This window comes from Diceros bicornis, chromosome 3 (genome assembly GCF_020826845.1).
Source record: "Diceros bicornis minor isolate mBicDic1 chromosome 3, mDicBic1.mat.cur, whole genome shotgun sequence".
Lineage (NCBI taxonomy): Eukaryota > Metazoa > Chordata > Mammalia > Perissodactyla > Rhinocerotidae > Diceros > Diceros bicornis.
In genome coordinates, this window is record NC_080742.1 from 19,052,716 (window position 1) to 19,068,219 (window position 15,504).

A 15,504-nucleotide genomic window follows, 5' to 3' on the forward strand; every position below is an offset into this window, starting at 1 on the left:
CTGAAACTGCAGTAGCCGATCAGCTCATGTTACAGATCTATGGTCTCTTTTTGAGTTCTCCTCAAAAATCTTGCCATATCAAGCTTTTTAGAAGTCAGGTATAATTATTTACTCTTTCTTTTCAGAAATCTGCAATGAAACCTCATTGCCAAATACCCTTTATGAAAAGTTATTCTCCTCTGCCTCCTCATCTAACTTTCCAATGCTTTAGTTAAAGTAAATCCTTTTCCAGATAATCTATACTGCAATTTCCTCATAGTTTTTATGGCTCTGCTCAAGCTCTCCCAAAAGAAGATGTGTATTCTGTCCATCTACTTCTCAATGCTTACATAACATTATCCATTGCCTTATGGCACCTTTTACTACTCATACGTAATTTTTCTTTGTTTTCATTTCTTTAAAACTCTTTCCATTTCTAGATAATTGTGGGGCTATAAGCACATATATTTATCACCTCTCTGTCATAAAACTCAACTAACATGATAAGAAAGAAAATTAATATTAAAACTTAAAGTGAGGAAGAGAGCAGAGGGGGGAATCAGGGAGAAAAGAGTTCAGGACATTTTGGAGGAAGGAATATTGAGAAACAGCGAATCACTTAAATGGAGAAGGGGGAATGGCATCCTGAGAAGCCCCTTAGTGGGAATGAGGGGGGGAATTCTCCTCCAGAGGGAATACCATGAGTGAGCAAGCTCAGCATGCTATACCCGAAAACAGCTTGCAGTATTTCAGTCTTACAGTATTGCTGTAAGACCAAAGGCCATCAGACTTTTGAGGAAGTCTCAAATGAAAGAGGAACATACACACACACACACATACATCCACACAGTTAAAAATGATTGGAAAAAATACAAGAGAATTTTATTAAAAATTTATATCCTTACAATGTTATAAACTAATGTTACTGCAATAAACAAAAAATTAAAAAAAAATTATATCCAGAGAAATATGACAAGTTGTTAAAACCTCAGAATAAACACTATGTGTAATATAAAAGAAACTGCCAGATTACCATAAAGGACTTCTGGAAATTGAAAAGATAATAATTAATAAAATAAATTCAATGAAAGCCTCAAAAGATAAATTGGAGAAAATGGACCAGAAAGAAAAAAACAACAGTAATCAAAAAAAAGTTTGGCACTTAGAAAAGATAGAGTTAGATAATTAATATAAGTTGACCCAACATATACTTATGGCATTCCTAAAAATGCATATGACATAATAATTATAGAGTAAATATTATCGAACAAAAACATTTTCTCAGAACTGTCCTATAAGAACTACAATAGTCAAATATCTTGCAAAGAACACAGAAAAATAAATGAGAAGTAACTTATTAAAAGATTTCTTTTGCAAACTTTAATATTTTCTTGAAAACAATTTATTGACAATTCTCAAATCAGCTATAAAAATAAGATCTTAAAATTTTCTTGAGAGAAATAATAGTAATATAATGAGAAGAAACATATGCAGTAATGGCCAATAACATAGTATCAGGATACACAGTAATGATGTATTTTTTTATATTCAATCAATAAATTCTAGAAAATGGAACAATGCCATCAAGCCATAAAGTGGGATATAACTATGTTGAGAGAATGGAAAGAGGGGAAAAGTGTGAAGGTGGTGATGTAGGGAGGGGGCAGCTTCTCACTCACAGTGGCCTGAGTTACAAATCATGGTCTAGTAATCGAGATTTAGAAATCAAGCGTTAGAAGATAAACATATTGTTTAAAATGTCAAGGAAATATAGGGAATTTTTGTAAAATAATTTGAAGTATTTATCTTGGGGGTTAGGAGTAGTGGATTAGGGGACCATCATTTTGCCCTGTGGGTTGTTGATGCCCTTTCCACGCATTATCTGGATAAAATATTAAAGTAATATAAACAGTATTTTGGGGCTGGCCCAGTGGTGCAGCGGTTAAGTTCGCATGTTCTGCTGTCGCAGCCAGGGGTTCGCCAGTTGTTATCCTGGGTGCGGACCTACTCACTGCTCATCAAGCCATGCTGAGGTGGTGTCCCACATAGAAGAACTAAAAGGACCTACAGCTAGGATATACAACTATGTACTGGGGGCTTTGGGGAGAAAAAAGGAAAAAAGAAGAAGACTGGCAACAGATGTTAGCTCAGGGCCAAACTTCCTCAAAAAAAAAAAAAGTATTTCACAGTTAATAATTTGCATGTACTCTAATTACTGCATATTAGTAATTAATCTCCAAATAAATTGTAGGAAACCTACAGCAGGGTACTGGACCTATGTGGAACAACTGAGTTTCATTTATTGTCTGGCTGCTGAAAACTTGCAAAGGAAAAATAAGGACAACACTTTTTTTTCATAAATTGGCATTTGGATTCAATACGACATGAGCATATTAGACTGAGATCATAGGGTATAATTTATATCAGTAGTTTCAATTTTTGACAAGATTGAAAATGTAATATTTGTGATTATCAATTAAATTAACATTGTGAGTACTCCTATCATTTGTATTTTATACAGGGACAACTATGACAAAGAATCCATGAGGTAGTTAATATTATCCCAGTTTAATATTGAGGTTAAAGCAACACAGAACAGAAATAATAAATAGCAAGTCAGATCTGTTCTTTGATGTTATGTCACATGACTGCCAAAGCAGCATCATTTTGATTATCTATGTTCTCCTGTTCTTAGGTGCTAATAACTTGTCATGTGATATTATTTAAAGAAGTATTGCCTCTGAAAGGGAAGCAACCTCCATTAAATATCTGTTTCAAGGTCTAAAATAAAGAGATCATTTTTTTCTCATGTAAACATAAATTAGAATATTTTCCCTTTTATCCAATGAAAACAATAGATAATTCATTTGCAGACCATTTATAAAGAATTTTCACCTGTCTCAATTTTTTAAATTCCACTAAAACTTGGTTTTTTGGCATCAGCATTAATGACAATATACACGGGAGAAAAGAGCAATCAGATGGTTTCTTAGTGAGATGGAGAAACGAGCTTTGAACCTGGATAAGGTCTGTACATGGAAAAGAGGATAATGGTATAAACTTTTATTGATCACCTCACTGGGTGGAACCTGGCATGTGTCAATATTTGTGTCAGGATTAAATGAAATTAACTAGCTCTTGAGATCAAAATAACCACTGACATTTTATAGATGATGATAAAAGATTCAGAGACTTTAAGTGAATTTCCCTGATTCCCCTGCTACTACTTTAGATGCTAGATGGATAGATATATATATTCGCATACTAAAATTTTATTTAAGGAAGTAACATGTCTTATCCTTCAATCAAAAATTTTGAAATGATTCTGATATTAGTAGTTGTCTTTTCCACTGCTCAAAACTAAATAAATGAAATGAGAAAAAAAATGAATGCTATCAAAATGGAAATTCACTATAGATGAAAGTGGGTTGAAAATGTGTGTGAAAAGTTCTTTTATGCCCAAATAAATTGATTTAGTGTTTAAATTTTGCTCATTTCAAGAACTTCTGTTTTCTCTTTTCTGCTGTGGTTACCTTATTCTCTTACTGTATTCTCTCATATTCTGTGTTACCTGCAACAATCTAACTCTAGTGAATGATGTAGAGAATGCACACATCATTTTCAGAACCTCCAGATGAACTCCAAGAGATAGCAAGTGTTGGCAAGGATGTGGAGAAAAGGGAACCCTTGTGCACTGTTGGTGGGAGTGTAAATTGGTACAGTTGTTGTAGAATACAGTAAGTTCCTCAAAAAATTAAAAATAGAACTACCATATGATCAGCGACCCTACTTTTGGAATATAGCCAAAGAAAATGAAATCAGTATCTTGAAGAGATATCTGCACTCCTATGATCATTGCAGCATTATTCACAATAACTAAAATATGAAAACAACCTAACTGTCATCAATGAATGAATGGAATATACCTATTGCCCTGGAATATTATACAGACTTAAAAAAAGGAAATTATGCCATTTGCAACAATATGGATGATCCTGGAAGACTTTATGCTAAATAAAAAAAGCCAGACACAGAAAGACAAACACTGCTTGATTACACTTGTATGTGTAACCTAAAATAGTCAAACTCATAGAAGCAGATAGTTGGATGGTGGTTGTCAATGGCTGAAGGGACAAAGACATGAAGAGATTTGGATCAAAGGCTACAAAGATTCCATTATGCAAGATGAATAAATTCTGGAGTCCCAATGTACAGCAATGTGAATATAGTTAACAACACTGTATTGTATACTTGAAATTTGTTAGGAGAGTAAATCTTAAGTGATCTATGAGCAAAAAAAAAAAAAGATAACTATGTAAGTTGATGGATATGTTAATTAACTTGATCGTGGTGACTATTTCACAGTGTAAATATATCAAAACATCAAGCTGTACACCTTAAATATATACAATTTTTATAAAGCTAGAAAAAAGCAAGAGTTATAAGATTGCGTGAGATAATATATACTAGATACTTAGAATGTGCTTTTGCTTAAGTCATCACTGAACAGTAGCTGTGATGTTTACTGTCTTCATCATCACCATTGCCAAAAACCTCAAGAAAGTTACCATCATATCATTTTCCTTCACACTCTTGTCATCCTTAGATTTCTCAGTGATATAGTTCCCAAAATGTTTCTATGTACCATTCCAATTTGATTTTCACAAATCACTCTAGATTACTAATATAGATATTACTATTATTTCATTGGAAGTTTAGTGATATGTACATGAATTTAAAAATAAAATGCAAAAGTTAAACATAGGAAACAGTACAATTAGGCACAATCTGTGTTTTAAAAAATCTGGATAACTGTGACACATCCACTATTCCTATGAATACGTGAATAGCTTCCAGAAGGTGTCCTTTAAATTTAGAAAATATATTATTGCCTCAGTGACAGGTAAATGTAGCTATTATTATTTTATCTTTATTATAAATTCTATTTTATATTTTTGTATAAAATCTAGACAAGAAATAATTTAATTATAAATAGATTCATATAAGTTAAAACGGTTCATAAGCAATAATAAGTTTAATAAGTTTACCCTGGCAACCATGTAACCCTATACTCATTGGCAGAAAAAACCCACAAAAATCCAAGTAAGAAGTAGTGAAGTCTACCCTCTACAATGTTTACTGAGGCTTTGTACTCTTATATGCTAGCTTTGTTCATCAGATTTCACATGAGCCCATCAAAAGCCTACCCCAGTATGACTCAACTCTATCTTACAAAGATCCTCATTTCCCTTCCCTTCCAGAGAGCACACACATGAACTAAACCACTTTCTGTTGTAAAAAGTGCAGCCATTCACACGCAAAATCCACTTAAAATCTCCTAATGCTGGACTTGACCAACTTTTACGTAGATTATGTCACTCATTTTCTAAACCGGTCACCTTGAATCTGGAATTATTTCAATCCAGACAGTAATGCACACTGCCAAAAGGATTAAAGCAATAGAATCAACAGCTATATGATCACATCACATGCTTGCATAAAAATAGCTCTACTCCTGGAGAATATAATTCATGTTACATCCACCATAGTAAAGCATTCTCCACTTAGCTACAATCTTCCCACCTCCAGAGGATTCATCACAGACTCTGGACACAATGCATTTTTCCTTCTTCAATAAATACTATTTATCTTTCAAATTCAATTGTTTTTCAAAAATATCTTTGTTCAATTATGGACAAATAAATTATTCTTACATTTGAAGTTCCATTTGTATTCATATAAAATTCTGATATATATTTTGTCACACAGAATTATCACTATGTTTAAAGTGAACATATTTTCATGAATACGTTAACTTTTAGTATATACCTTAGTCTTATTCACCATAAATCCAGAAAAGAAGTTCGTAGATAATATCAGCCATTGACTACATTATCAATTATTATCAAAGACACTATGTTTCACTACTATTTCACAATAGATTATTAAGAGTAACACCAATGCTTTCCAGAATTGTATAATGAGTTATGTTTTAGGCTTGAAGACAGCTTCATGTCTTAAAAAAGTGTTGAAGTGTTTAAGCAATAGATTTATTTTTAATTGTATATATATGTGTATATATATATGAACACATATATATGATCATTTAAACCCACTTTGATGGAATTATTATTTTTTAATTTCCTGGTAAGTGAGATGCCCGAATGTATCAATTGCTCTTGCTAGTATTTTATAAAAAGCAGTTCTAAATTAATTCTAATAAAAATTCTCTTAAGCACTTGCAGAAGAGTCTTAACTCTTATGTAATAGATGAAACTAAAAATATAATTAGAACTTTTACCTTCTATTATCTCTCCATTTTTACAACATCACTGGATTGGATAGCTGACGGTGGCCCTACAGCCATCATATGAACAGTCCTTTTTCTATGCAGATTTCTTTTAATATTTTTCAGAGAAGTGTATATGTTCATCTTTAATCTTTGCACTTGGCATTTTAAATAACTCCATGAAGACTCAGGAGCAACCATGACTCCAAGCCATCTTTATGTGTTAAGTATAACACTTGTTTTGTTTGCGGCCCTTGGGAATGTCCACTGAGACTTGAGTAATGTAGGTTAAGTCACTAATAGCTCAGGATGGCGTTAGGCCAAGGTTGGGAAAGGAGTCCTGATAATTTCTTTAGACATTTTCACAGATGTGTTAAGGGTTAATTCAGTGGGGAAATAAGCAAATATATTTATTCAGTCTCTTCCAATATTATTATGTCTTTCAAGTTTTATAGAGTCATTATTTTATATATTGTTATTCAGTAAGTACATAAGAATAGTGTGTAAATCTATTAATTTATTTGGCAGTTTGAAGTAAATTGGCTAAAAAAATTAATACATTAAAATGAAATATGACAGTTTTAATATAAACACAAGAAATTCTTAAAATATCTCACACTTTGGGTGTAATCTTTAGTTTGTTTTAGATATTATTTATTTTCACATTGTTTCCATTAAGTTGGCAATTACTATTAAATTATAAAACTTTTCAAAATTCTAAAATAGGTAATAAAGTGATAGTATTACTTTGATGGGCTATTACTTAGATAAAATTCAATAATGCATTTTTTTATTGCAGATAATGCCTTAAATTTTCTTAGGTTTCCTATATTATCCAGTATTTTCATTAAGATATGTTTCTTTTGAGAAAGGGTACTACTAGTCTAGTTTAAACCATAACTAAATATTTGTTTACTTGGATTATTTTCAAAAGTTAGTTGTCCTTAAAATTACGCGCACACACATACACACACACACACACTTGGAAGTAATAGTCTCCATTCTTTTTTTATCTTCACTATATATTCTATTTTATATTTTCATGTAAAATCTAGACAAGTGATTTCCAGGGTTTGGATTAGAAAAAGTGGATTCATATAGGGTAAAAAAGTAGGAAGCAACGTTAAGATTACCATGGATTTCATGTACCACTCTTAATTCTTAGAAAGAAATATAAACAGGAAATAAGAAAGGCTATCCTCCATAATCCTTATTGAGGATTTGGCCACTTAAGTATTAGGTTCATTCTTCAAGTATTACTTGAGCATATCCAAAACATACTCCAATATGATTAGGCCCTACCTCTTCAAATGACCCTCATCTCACTTCTCATCCAAAGAGCACGTTTATGGATCAGCTCCAAAACCACTTTCTGTTGTTGATTTCATACTCTACAATTTTTGCTGAACAATATTCTAAAAAGTGCAGCCATTCACTCGACCTCAAACTCCATTTCAAATCTTCTATTTTTTAATTTAACCAAAGTTTACATACATTACATTACTCATCTCCTAAACTGGTCACCTTAAATCCTGAATGATTTCAATCCAAACAGTAACCAACACTGCCAAAAGGGCTAATACAATGGAATAAACAAACACCTATGTGATCACGTCATGTGCTTGCATGAACATATCTCTACTCCTGAAAAATATAATTCAGGTTACCTAGTCTGTTTGAAAGCATTCTCAACTTGGCTGCAATCTTCTCTATTTCCATAGGATACATCACAGGCTGTGGATACAATGTACTCCTCCCTTCTCTACTGAATATTAGTTATCCTTCAACTTCCTTTTTTTCCTATAATTGTCTTAGTCTAATTATGATCAAATAAATTCTCATATATGAAGTACCATTTTAATTCATATAAACTTTTATTATATATTTTATCATAGAGTATCATAATTTTCAATTATATTCCAGAATGTGGTATTGTTGAGGGTAAATCCATGTATTATTCACCATAAATCCAGAATAGTAGTTCATAGAAAATATCTGTAGTTGCCTTTATTATCAATTTTACTATGTTTCACTCTGATTTCACAATCATATCTATTCTCAGAAATGTATATCATGTTTTAGGTTTAAAAAAAGCTCCGTGTTTTAAAAAAACATGATTAGCCCACCCATTTTTTATTTTTAAGGATATATATATATATATATTTTTTTTTAAGATTTTTATTTATTTATTTATTTTTTTCCCCCCAAAGCCCCGGTAGATAGTCGTATGTCATAGCTGCACATCCTTCTAGTTGCTGTATGTGGGACGCGGCCTCAGCATGGCCAGAGAAGCGGTGCGTCGGTGCGCGCCCGGGATCCGAACCCCGGGCCGCCAGCAGCGGAGCGCGCGCACTTAACCGCTAAGCCACGGGGCCAGCCCAGGATACATATTTTAATATAAATTATTTATCTTGTTTTAGTTCACTTCAGTCAAATGAAATTTTCTTTTTGGAATTGCATGGTTAGTGAGACGCCTGAATGTATCTATTGCTTATTATAAACAGAAGAAATTAATTTTGAATAAAGTTCTCTTAAGCACTTGCTGAAGACTCCCTTCTCTTATATGACAAATAAAAGTCAAAATATAATTAGGATTAGGACCTTTTATTATCTCCACATTTTCACAAACTCACTGGCTTGGTTAGCTGACAGAGGTCCAACCATCACTGTGTGAACAAAGTAATTTTATGAGTATAATTCTTTGAGTATTTTCCAGACAAACTTACATGTTAATCTTTCATCTCTACATTTGACATATTAGACACCTCTATGCGAATTTAGCAGCAACAATGATTCTAGGACTTCTCTGTCTAAATAATTAGTCTAATGCGTGTTTTTTTTTTTTTTTTGTATTCGTTTGGGATTGTCCACTGAGGCCTGCACAATGTAGGTTAAGTCACTAATAGACCAGAATGGCCATGAGCCAAGGTTGGGGAGTAGTTCTGATAATTTCTTTAGATGTTTTCACAGAGGTGTTAAGTGTCAATTTAGGGGGGGAAATATATATATATTTTTTCAGAGTCTTCTAATATTACTATTTCTCAAAAGTTTTATAAATCATATATTTTATATATGATTTGTTATTTTGTTATTTGTTATTTAAACATACATATGTTTATATATGATTGTTATTTAGCAAGTTCACAGTAATGATGTGTCTGCATCTATTAATTTATTTGTTTTGATTATATTGGCCAACAAATTTAAAAAATTAAGTGGAATGTGGTTAGTTTAATAAAAACACATAAGCAGAAATTCTTTTTTTTTTTTTTTTTAATTCTCAGTTTTTATTTCTGATGCAGTAAATATCTATAGATATAATTCACATAAACAAAGCTCCTTGGGGTCCTCAATAATTTTTAAGGATATAAAGGAGTCCTAAGACAAAAAAAAAATTGAAAACCTTAATATCACATATATGGGAGTTATGTCTAATTTTTTTTTTTTGTCAGGAAGACTAGCCCTGAACTAACATCCAATGCCAATCCTCCTCTTTTTGCTGAGGAAGATTGGCCCTGGGCTAACATCCCTGCCAATCTTCCTCTATTTTATATGGGACACCGCCACAGCATGGCTTGACAAGCAGCGCATCAGTGCACACCCAGGATCTGAACCTGTGAACCCCGGGCTGCCGAAGTGGAGCATGCACTTAACCGCTACACCACCCGGCCAGGCCCTATCTTTAACTTTTTTAGGTATTATATATTTTCAAATTGTTTCTATTCTGTTGGAAAAACTCATTAAACTATAAAACAATTTTCACTTAATAAACTAAATAATGAAAATGATGATATTACCTTGGTGCAATAATATTTAGAAAATATTTAACTATGAATTTTATTGCAGATAATACCTTAAATGTTTTTATATTTCTTATTACCTCCAGTAAATGAATTAATTGCACCTTGGGATAGGGTAATATCGGTCCAGTTTAAATTTTTTAAAAATATTTTTAAAATTTTTGAATTTTTTATTATGTCTCAGTGAAGATTTCTTTGTGTGTCCCCTACAACGAAAGAAGTGCTTAATAGGTATTTGGTCACTGATCTTAAGCAGTAATTGTCTTTTATGTCAAATTTTTGTCCTTAATAATATTTTTCAAATTTCTCCAAATTTTAGAGCCATATAGTTAAGTGAGTGAGGCAAATCTTTCATCAGCAAGCAACTGTTACATTTTTCCACATTAGTATGACATACTAATTCAGATCCCTGTGATGAAAAAAAATCAATTTAACTTAAATTTGGACAGTAGCAACTTATAACCCATTGCCATTCTGTAAGTCAAGCTGTTAATAAGTTAGTATTCTAGTAAACACTAAACGCTTAATTGACATGAGTATAAAATATCCAAATTCATATCATCTCTTCAAATCTCTCCCACTGTTGATGGAACATACATTGTCACAGTCATTATAGAAAACAGCATGGAGGTTCCTCAAAAAATAAAAAATAAAACTACCCTAATATCCAGCAATCTCACTTCTGGGTATATATCCAAAGAAAATAAAATCACTGTCTCAAAGAGGGATCTGCACTCCCATGTTCATTGCAGCATTATACACAAGAGCCAAACACCGACATGAAAACAAACTAAGAGTCCATCGATGGATGAATATATAAAGAAATTGTGGTAAATATATATACAATGGTGTACTATCCAGCCTTAGAAAAGAAGGAAACCTTGTCACTGTGACAACACGGATAACTTTGGAAAACATTATGCTGAGTGTTATAAGCCAGACACAGAAAGACAAATACTGCATAATCTCACTTAGGTGTGGACTATAGAAAAGTCAAACTCTTAGAAGCAGAACATAGAATGGTGTTTACCAGGGGCTGGGGGATGGGGAAAATGGGAAAATTTTAGTAAAAAGATTCAAAGTTTTAGATATACAGGATGAAAATGTTCTGGAGCTCTAATGTAGAATAGGGTGACTACAGTTAACACTACTGTATTATATACTTGAAATTTGCTAAGAAATTTGGTCTTACCTGTTCTTACCAGCAAAAAAAACAAACAAAAAAACATAACTGTGTAAGATGATGGATATGTTAATTTGCTTGATTGTGATGATGACTTCACATGTATAATTATATCAAATCATCACACTGTGAACCTTAAAAATATGCAATTTTATTTGTTAATTATACCTCAATAAAGTTGGAAAAAGAATGTTATTGGACAAATAAATAAAATATTATTTTGCTTCCAATTTTATTAAGTCCATCCTAACCATTTATTGTTCTTTCGTCCTAACTTACTAATATTGAGAGATAAAAAAGTATTGTAGAACTGGTATGCTGAATGGTATAATCAGTTTAGGCAGTTTTCCTTTTCATTTATACATGTTAATAAAACCTTTTTGTCCCCGAGTTAAGGGAAAACACATTCCCTTTATACTGATGGGAGAAAAAGAATCACAAAGAAAAACAAGAATATTGCCTTAGAATATACAATTATTATGTGAAGCCTCAATTTTTTAATCTACTACATTAATTTTAGTTCTTTAACTCTAAGCACGAAATATTATGTTCCTTCATGATGGGACACAGCTGAACTGATATGTAACTGAGACTTGGCAACTATGGTAGATAGTTTGTCAACATTTTCACAGAGAACATTCTCCGAATCATTCTTCTCAGGGCACCCAACACCTCCTTATTTCTCAGGCTATAGATAATGGGGTTGAGCATTGGGGTCAGGATGGTATAGAAAACAGCCAGAACCTTGTCCTCTGTTGGAGATCGGAGGGATCTTGGGCATAGGTAAGTGTAAGCAAAAGGTGTAATGTAGAAAGTCACCACAGTGAGGTGGGTGCTGCAGGTTGAATAGGCCTTCTTCCGCCCTTCTGTTGAGTGTATGCGGTAGACAGCAAGGAGAACCTGGCCGTAGGAATATGCAATACCAAGGAAAGGCAACACTAGGAAGAGCGTGGTGCTCACAAACACTGTGTACTCATAGACCCAGGTGTTCACGCAGGCCAGAGTCAACATGGCTGGGACATCACAGAAGAAATGGTTGATGGCCCTGGATCGGCAATATGGAATATGGAGGGTATATGTAGTGTGGGCACAAGAGTTGATAGAGCCCAGTATCCAAGATCCTGTTATCATCAGCACACACACTCTTTTGCTCATATGGATGGGATAGTGGAGAGGAAAGCAGATAGCTATGTAACGATCATAGGCCATAGATGCCAATAGTAGGCCTTCTGCACCTGCTAAAGTCAAGAAGAAGAAGCTCTGAACCCCACACACAATGAAAGAGATAGACTTGTTTCCAAACAGAAAATTGGAAGCCATTTTGGGGACAATGGTGGAGATGCAGTTCAGATCCATGAAGGAGAGCTGACTGAGTAGGAAATACATGGGTGTGTGGAGATGGGTGTCCAGGAGGATGAGAAGAATCATAGACAAGTTGCCAAACATAGCCATTAGGAAAATGAGGACAATTAGAATGAAGAGGAACAGGCCAATTCTTGATGATGGAAACAACCCCAATAAGATGAAATCAGTAGATGTTTGGTTGTAATTTTCCATGGGGCACTCATTTAGTTTTTTCTAAAGACAGACACAACATTAAGTTAGTATAGAGCAATAAGCTGGTTTTAATTCATTATTTTAGTCACACTGTGATTTATTCATGATACATTGCAGCTCTTAAATGAAGAACAAAATTACCTATTTTGAAAAAAAAATCCCAGTTTTTGCCACATAGATAAAATTTTGATGAGGCAAACGTCTATGGCCAAAATATTTTATAGAAATCTGTGAATTTGTAAGAATAATATACTTCTCTAGGACTTTATTAGGATATAGATATTTTATCTCCCTACAGAATTTCAGGTATCATCAAAGTCAGACCTTATACTTTAAATGTCTGCATAGAAAATCTATGTAAATGCATAAATTATAGACTCATATTTGAATACATTTTCGTGATCTTTAGGGGATGATTTTTTTCATTTATTTTAAGCCCTAATACTTCTGAAACTGCGGTAGCCGATCAGCTCATGTTACGGATTTACGTTCCCTTTTTGAGTTCTCCTCAAAAAGTTTATCAAATCAAGCATCTTAGATGTCACGTATGATTATTTGTTTCTTCTTTTCAGAAATCTATGCTGAATCTTATTGCCAAATACCATTTATCTAAAGTCATTCTCCTCTGCCTACTTGTTCAACTTCCCAATGCTCTAGTTCATGTCAACCCTTTTCCTGAGAATCTATACTGCTTTTTCATTGTATTTTCCATAACTGTCCTCAGGCTTTCCCAAAAGAAGATGCGTATTCTGTCCATCTGCTTCTCAATGCTTACATAACATTATCCATTTCTTTATGACACTTTTTCTTACTCATTCTTTCTCATTTATTTATTTATTTTTTTAAAGATTTTATTTATTTTATTTTTTCCCCCCAAAGCCCCAGTGGATAGTTGTATGTCGTAGCGGCACATCCTTCTAGTTGCTGTATGTGGGACTCGGCCTCAGGATGAACGGAGAAGTGGTGCCCCGATGCGCACCCGGGATCCGAACCCGGGCCACCAGCATCGCAGCGCGTGCACTTAACCACCAAGCCACAGGGCCGGCCCTCTTTCTCATTTATTTTTATTTTCATTTATTTGAAACTCTTTCCATTTCTAGATAATTGTGGATGTATAAGAGTATATTTATCAAATCTCTGTCATAAAACTCAACTAACATGGTAATAAAGAAATAAATATAATCTAGAGAGAGTGGGGAAGAGATCAGAGTGGGGAATCAGGGATAAAGCATTCAGGACCTTTCGGAAGAAGGAATTGTGAAAGAGTCAGTCACTTAAATGGAGAAGAAGAAATGGCATCCTGAGAGTCTTCTTTTTTTTTTTTGGTGAGGAAGGTTAGTCCTAAGCTAACATCTGTTGCCAATCCTCTTTTTGCTGAGGAAGATTGGCCCTGGGATAACATCTGTGCCCATCTTCCTATACCTTATATGTGGGATGTCTGCCACAGCATAGCTTGATAAGTGGTGGCTAGGTCCCCACCCAGGATCCGAACCTGGGAACCCCGGGCTGAGGATGCCGAGCATGCAAACCTAACCACAACACCACCCGGCCCACCCCCTGAGAGTCTTCTTAATGGGAATGAGTGGGGGAATTCTCCTTCAAAGGGAATGCCACCAGTGAGCAAGCTCAGCTTGCTATGTCACCAAAAAAGATTGCTATATTTCAGTCTTATGATATTCCTCTAAGGCCAAATGTCATCAGACTTTTGAGGAATTCTCAAATGAAAGAAGGAGATACACACGCATTGAGTTAAAAATGATTGGGAAAGTTGTAATAAAACTTATAAAAAATTTTATATTCAGAGAAATATGAGAAGTTATTAAAGCCTCAGTATAAATATCATGTGTTATATAAAAGTAAGTGCCATATAAAAATAAAGGACTTCTGGAAATTAAAAAGATAATAATTAATATAAAAGATTCAATGAAAGCTTCAAAAGATAAATTGGAGAAAATAGATCAGAAAGAAAACAACAATGACGACCAAAATTAAATGTTTGACAAGCAGAAACGATAAGAGAATTAGAGAATTCAGATAAGATGACCCAACATATACTTATGGACATTCCTAAAAATGCATATGACATAATAATTACAGAGTGAATATTATCAAACAAAAACATTTTCTCAGAACTGTTCTATATGAACAAACGGCATGCAAAAAATACAGGAAAATAAATGAGAAATAATATATTAAAAGATATTTTTTGAAAACTCTACTTTCATGAAAACATCTTATTGACAATTCTCAACATCAGCTATAAAGATAAGATTCTAAAAGTTTCTTGAGAGAAATAATAGTAATAAAATGAATATGCAGTAATGGCCAATAATATAGTATCAGGCTTTGCAATAATGGTATATTTTTTGTATTCAATCAATAAATTCTAGAAAATGAAACAATGCCATCAAGCCATGTCCCCAGTCATAAAGTTGTATGTAACTATGTTCAAAGCACGGGAAGAGGGGAAGAGGGTGAAGGTGGTGATGTAGGAGGGGGCAGCTCCTCTTCTATAGTGGCCCGAGTCACAAATCATGGTCTAGTAACCAGGATTTAGGAATCAAGCATTAGAAGACAAGCATATTGTTTAAAATATCAGGGAAACATAGGGAAAAATTGTAATATAATTTGAAGTATTTGCCTTGGGCTCAAGAGGAGTGGATTATGAGACCACCATTTTACCTGTAGGCTGTTGA

General features: G+C 33.5%; 1 protein-coding gene across 1 annotated transcript; it reads right to left on the reverse strand.

The window, feature by feature from the left end:
* Window positions 1-11,750: 11,750 nt before the first annotated feature.
* LOC131393490 (olfactory receptor 2L5-like) lies at window positions 11,751-12,851 on the reverse strand. Its single transcript, XM_058524425.1, has one exon. The coding sequence runs from the start codon at window positions 12,806-12,808 to the stop codon at window positions 11,852-11,854; it is 957 nt and encodes a 318-aa protein (XP_058380408.1). The 5' UTR covers window positions 12,809-12,851; the 3' UTR covers window positions 11,751-11,851.
* Window positions 12,852-15,504: the final 2,653 nt, after the last annotated feature.